Raw genomic sequence first — 6,539 nt, 5'->3', positions numbered from 1 at the left:
AGAAGGCTTGCTTCTTGAAGAACAGCTGGAGATGCACATAAATGCTTTACACACCTAAATTCTCTCCTGCTGCATGCGAGCAAGCACACAGAATGAATGCCCTTTTGCAGAGAAAACCTTCACTCAGTTTTTTTAAAAGCAGTACCTGTATTCTCTTGATATCCAAACATCGATGAAAGGAAGTAATCCTGATATGTGCCTGGCAACTAAAGAAATATCTAACTCAGTATTTTATGATAAGGAAAAAAATCTTCTGAATGCAGTACAAGCTGTTCAAAAGAAATATAACACAGAAGATGTTAAGTTTAGAATACTATTGACCTTACAGCAAATACCCACCTTTATTGTATTTTTAACCGATACCATCTATGAACACAAATACAAGCTGTACTGCAGTTCATGATGGTATCATCCATCACCAGAATGAATATAATGTAGATACACTGACATGGGCAGTGAGACAGAGGCAATATCCTTTAAATGACCACTTGAAATAGCTGGGAAAAGTACAAACTGTGGACGTGCATGTTTGTCTGAAGAAGGACATATTTCATGGAAGGCTTATCTGGGCTTTCTAACCAGACCAATCGCCTGGAAGACACTAGCTCTGATTTCAAAATGCTTCTACTGACATCTCTCATCTACAAGCTACTCAACCTTTGATTTTTATTTTATTTTCTTTCTTCAGAAGAGGAACCTTGTATGTAAATCACTTATTTTCACTATCTAGAAAGATGTGTTAGGTGATGACAATGTTGCAAACTTTCGGGGACACAATATTTTCATGAAAGCCATCCGAAATTTAACATGGCAGAGAGGATAGAGAAATGGGTTCAAAGAGGAATTAATCCACAAAAGCCAAAATGTGATTTCATACAGGGAGTCCTGAACACAGGCTCCTTGGCAGGCCCCACGAATAATCATCAGGAAAGTGTAGGGGGCCCAGCAGATGGCAAAGGCACACACAAGGATGGCAAGAGACTTGGCTATTTTCTTGTCCCGCTGCAGCTTTGACCTGGCCCTTGAACAGAAAGAAACAGAAAAGTCATTTTCTGCTGTTACAGAATTGCCTCTGGATGGAGATGAGCTCTCAATTGCCAAAGACTCTTTCTTTGGCCTCATGGATGATGAAGCACTGTCCTCTGCTTCCAGTGGAGACTCTCCCTGCCTTGACAACAGGCAAAATCTCCAGGACAGGTTCCTGCTCCTTGGAGTCTCACATTCCCGTGTGCTGCTGTGCCTCTGGCGCCTCTGGATGTTGTGGAAGATGTGCACATTAAAGTAGGTGACCGAGAGCAGTGGAACAAAGAACTCCAGGGTGGATGCAGACAGGAGGAAGTACCAGTTGTCAAAGAACTCGGCGTGGCACTGATCCGCTGCCACCACGCTGTGTCCAGCCACCCGCTCCCACAAAAGGATTGCTGGGCAGTAGAGGAGGAAGGCAAAGACCCAGATGGCCACCATTTTGATGACAGGGTTGGATATTATTCCCTGCTGGACTCTGTAAGATACCTGTGATGGGGGAAAAAAAAAAAAAAAAAAAAAAAAAAAGAAGGTCCCACCAACATAGATGATGCATTTTGCAACCAACAGAAGTAGCAGGAGAGGAACCGAGCAGAGTGCTTGGTAATTTAGAGCTGCAGCTATACCGATCAGCTGAAGCTCACCCAAATACCTTTAATTCACTGATGTTAATGTAACAGAAAGTTGTTTCTCTGCAGCTTACTCTAACCATGCTGTAGTCCTGGTCCAGGTGTTGAAACATGATCATTCGTCAGTACCCAGTAATTTGGTATGCCTTGTTTAAAACATCTGTGGCCTGAAGTGTCAGAATAATTAGCATTTTATACTTGTTCAAAGCATGACTCCCATTCACTGAAAACTGCGCTGTTATTACAGCATTTTACAAGTAAAGAGGACTGTATGCATCACAGTGGTCAACAGAAAACATGGCATATGTATTTAATGGCCAGCTCTGAGGAAATTTTTTGTTGCACATTTCATGAGGAGATAGGAATAGATTTAAGTTTTGTAATGCAGAAGCCTTTCACTAATGAAACCACAAAATCACCCCTTTTCTTCTCCCCTCACGCTGCCCAGTACATATTTTCCACTATATGCTGCAGAACAGACAGATATCTTGTAGTTCAAAACCTGCTCCATCACTTTCACAGGATGACAGGGTGAATGTAATTTTAGAAGCTTAGATATACAACTGGAAAAAAAAATTATATGTTAATGTCATTAAAGACTATCATTAAAATGTCCATAGGTCTTAATTAAATTTGTGTAGGTGCTCTTAATTTTGCACTTTGTAAATGCCAGTCTCTGGTTTTCCAGTTTAATGTTCTTACATCCAAAGTGTTTTGGTATTTGATTTCCCAGACTTTTTCCTTAAGATAAAATAACATATAATAATAAAATGTCATTAGAAAGCAAGCATAACAAGTAAAATTCATGATCATTAACAAAACTAAAACTAAATTCTATCATACAACATTATGTTGACATTCTCATACATCACCAGAGAGCTGGAACCTTTGGCTCTCCCCAGCACTTCCCTGCTGCAGAAGCTCGCATGGGGATTAGTAAGAAATGCTGGTCTCTATCCTTAGCATGAACCAAGACATAAAGCACAGGAAAGGTGAGCAGGATTCTCTGCAGGGAGCAGAGACACTGAGCACATCTGAGGTGTGGAGTTCTGCCCCAAGTGTCAAAAGAAGGGCATGTCTGAAGGGCATGTCTGTGGGATGTGTCTCCAGGCTGCCCTTTGTTCTACTCACTGCCCCATTTGCCTCCATTCTTCTCCAGGGTCATCTGGGGCCAAGTCTCAGACTTAAAGATCTTCCCTGGTGTCCATCACCTCTTTGCCCAAGCCCCACTGCCTTTTCTTTTGGATTTTACGTCCAAACCCAGATCCAGTTTACTTCGAATTTCCTCTCTCCCCCTTTTACCAGCTTCCCCTCTTACCCTTTTTAACCCTCGGCCTTCTTATCCTCAAGCAGTAGCACCACAGCATTCTGTAGCAGAAGTTGTGTGAAAAGTCTTGTTTGATGAGCTCTGGGTTGGAACATGCTCAATGAAGAACATTAACCACACATAACTGCAAATCCCTAATAAAACTCCACATGCCGGCACATTTTTGAGAGCTATTACCTCAATTAAATCTGGGTTTATGCTCACCAGCATGGAAAAAGTTGGTAAGTATAATCCATCAGTGGTCTTGTGATAAAATCAGAGAAGCTACCAACAGGGTACTTACAGCTTTAGTAACTGACAGGAAACGGTCATAGCTGATAAGAACAATGTTAAACACTGAAGCTGTGCACAGGAGATAGTCCAAAACTAGCCAGAGCTTACAGACACCTCTTCCCAAGTGCCATTTCCCCGTCAGGCTGTAAGGGATGTAGAGAGGTATGCAGAATGCACCTATGGAAAGCAACAAGAGACACATGTAGTTCACACAGACTGCAGATGGTACCCCTGTAAGCAGAGAGAGACATTATTCTGCTGTTTGGCTAAAAAAATTAAATATATTAAGGTGAATATGTAATTTATATCCAGAAATGGCACCATTCCCATGAAATCTGACAGTGACTTGGTATATATTAGATTGTAGTGTATTTAGTTATACCAATTGCTGGGCATAAACTCACAAAATAATAAGCAAAGAAGGATCTGTTGAAGAATAGTTCAACCTAACCAGCTCACAGTCTCTAAAGATACTTAGTGCTGCAGAGTATATGCACTGTAGTTCTGCTCTGACATGCAACCTCATTGCTGCATATCCTTTAGTCTTTGATCTCTGCTAGAGATTTCCCTAAAACACATCTATACATGTTGATAATGTCAGCTGTTAATGTAAGGCTGGATAGCATTTGTAAGATAGAAACAATGTAGTGGGCAGTCTGCATAGTATCTGGAAACCTCTTCTACCAAAGACAGAGCAGACACTGCAGAGGGATGGAGACTTCTCCTCCTGTGAAGAGGTGTTTCAATCTCGTGCAGGTTGGTCAGCCAAGATGAACTCCAGAACTGCTTTTCTGGTTCATGGGTTTTGTCCAAAAGTCCTTCCACTTAAGTACTTTCATTAGAAGGTCATGTTTGAGTTTTCTTTTTAAACCAGAAACTTCTTCATTTTGCTGCTAATATCCTTCCAGAAGTATAGTGCAGTATCTATTCTACATTCCTGAAAATACTGATCCATCAGAGACAAATATAAATCTATATGAATCTTCAATATCCATTTTAAACTCTTCAGATTTTTCTTCTTTAATACAGATCCATCAAGATCTTAGAAGTTACTGAACATATCCAGGCTGATGTCACCCACTGATAACAATCCTCTGGGTGATGAGCTGACAGGCTGTTATCAACAGGCAAACGTGCACAACACTTTCAATACTGATGGCTTATTTCAACATTTACCCTAAACAGAAGCATCATCACTTTTGTACAAAATACTCATTTTTTTCAGAGCTGCTGAAAACATCTACTGCTCTCATCAAATTTGATGGGATCAATGTTTGGCACCATGTCAAAAGGTCTATATAGCTTTAAGCTATAGATATAAATACAGGTGAAAGAATCAAGTTTTAAGATTTTTATATTTGAAACTTTCCTCACTTTTACTAATTAGAGGATGCAAAACACATGAGTCACATGCATGAGAGGATTCCAGACCTCTAAGAAATTCAAAAAATACCACAGCAGCTTCAGAAAATAAAGCATTTTCTGACTGGTCCCAGAGTTGGCTGTAGGTCAACATTGCAGTCATACCAATCATCTTCTCTTGGCTGATTTAAGACTCCACGAGGCATCAGCCACAAGCAAGAAGTGATGTAGATGGTAGATATTTAAATCTCCTGGCTATACTGTAAGACATGAGGACCAGCAGACTTTTGCAATAGACCAGATCAATTAAATGGCAGCTCTAGCAAACTACCTGGAGCTGGTAAGCATATGCATCATTTCCTTTCTGCCACGTGGGGCAAGCCCCAAATTAGGGGCTACAGGTTATAAATAGCATAAATGAAGGAAAATCTTAAAGGCTGAACTAATACACTTCACCACACAGCACTGGCAAAGGAACAGCAGTTAAGGGTGATGCTATTGCCAGAAGTGCAGTGAGTTGGTGAGTGCTATTTCCCTCCTTGCTATTCAGTGAATCCTGCTCTCTGTGAGTGTCCTGAAGAGAAAGGACTCATGTGCAGGAAGACTTCCTTGCTCGTATCAAGTCAAAATGTTTTCTACAACATCTACAACACAGGAGGGTTTCATCAGGTTTTCTCTTTCTCCCTTCACTGACTGCTTCCCTGGCCTGAACCCTGAAGGGCTGCCACAGGGCATTCATGTCCCCCATCTCCTCACCTGCATCACCCACCAGAACTGAATCCACAGCAGCTCTAAGGGCCAACTCTCCTGGCCTTCTGCAGTGATACTATAGGAAGAGGGGACTATAAAGGAAAACAGATGGGAGATGCCAGCAGGCTGTTGCTGGCATCAGGTGAGCCATTTGATCTATAGCCTGTACCGAGCTGAAGCCAGCAAAAAGATATACTGGTAGAATGTTTTGCTGTAGTGGAAAGCATTTAAAAGGCATTAGTGCTATGTAGAGACGAAATTATTTACCTGGATGTATCACAGACAGCTGTATAAAAAAACAGTTATGTTGTCAAACATAAGGATGTTCTCAAGTGTGTGACATTACAGGAGGAGCAAAGGTAAAACATGCACTGTACCAAACGACCCTCTTCTTTCAACTGGTATTTACATATAACAGTTGCTCTTATTTCCTGAAGCGACACTAAAAATAATTATATGTAAAAAAGATACATTTTTCATTGTAATATATTTGCAGACATAATAGGCTGCAAAAGCACTTAATGCACTTTCCACCAGGCCTTACCATTCTCCAAGAAATACACCTGAGAAATAGTTCCCCTAGAAGAAACCAACCAGGAAAAGAAACCCTCTTCTCCTAAGAGTCCTAGGAAATAAATAATATGTGTCCCCATGGCTGCAACTTACCCACTGCAAAGTCAGAAATGGCAAGATTGAGAAAGTAATAGTTACTCCGATGCCTGAGGTTTCTGTCTGTGATGAAAGCAAGGATCACCAGGATGTTTCCGAGGATAGTGACCAGAGCTAGCAGCACCATGAGGAAAGCCAGCAGCACCAACACACCCAGTGAAAACTCAGAGCTCGGTGGTGGTGTGCACGAGGTCTCATTGCACGTTCCAGCCACATGTGGAGTTTCAGCAGTGCTGTTGTGCATGTTGTGTATCCAGGTTAGTGGAGTCCAGGCAGAAATTCACACCTGGCAAAGTTGTCCAAAAGGTTGAGACAAGTCTGTTAGTAGGATGGTCTGAATACTGGCACATCAAAAGAAAAAAAAAAAAAGAAAAAAAAAAATTAAAATTAAGGACTGCAAGAATTCAACGCCTGCAGTCTCTAATGTTCCTCGATCTGAATTAAGCTATTGGCCTGAAAACAAAATCTATAAAAAAGACACCTGCTATGCAGCAGTCATTGCACAC

At 41.2% G+C, this 6,539-nt stretch overlaps 1 protein-coding gene across 1 annotated transcript; it reads right to left on the bottom strand.

Moving 5' to 3' along the window:
- Positions 1 to 674: 674 nt before the first annotated feature.
- HRH4 (histamine receptor H4) lies at positions 675 to 6,313 on the bottom strand. The gene is made up of 3 exons (XM_071738690.1): positions 6,031 to 6,313; positions 3,263 to 3,429; positions 675 to 1,512 (listed from the first exon to the last, which is right to left on the bottom strand). Exons 1-3 carry the CDS (start codon positions 6,275 to 6,277, stop codon positions 727 to 729), a joined length of 1,200 nt encoding a protein of 399 aa, XP_071594791.1. The 5' UTR covers positions 6,278 to 6,313; the 3' UTR covers positions 675 to 726.
- Between the last annotated feature and the right edge of the window lie 226 nt (positions 6,314 to 6,539).

The sequence above is a fragment of the Heliangelus exortis genome, chromosome 2 (assembly GCF_036169615.1).
Source record: "Heliangelus exortis chromosome 2, bHelExo1.hap1, whole genome shotgun sequence".
In the NCBI taxonomy this organism is placed as follows: Eukaryota; Metazoa; Chordata; class Aves; order Apodiformes; family Trochilidae; genus Heliangelus; species Heliangelus exortis.
Note: the sequence above shows the minus strand (reverse complement) of the source record. Positions and strands in the feature narration are given on the sequence as shown.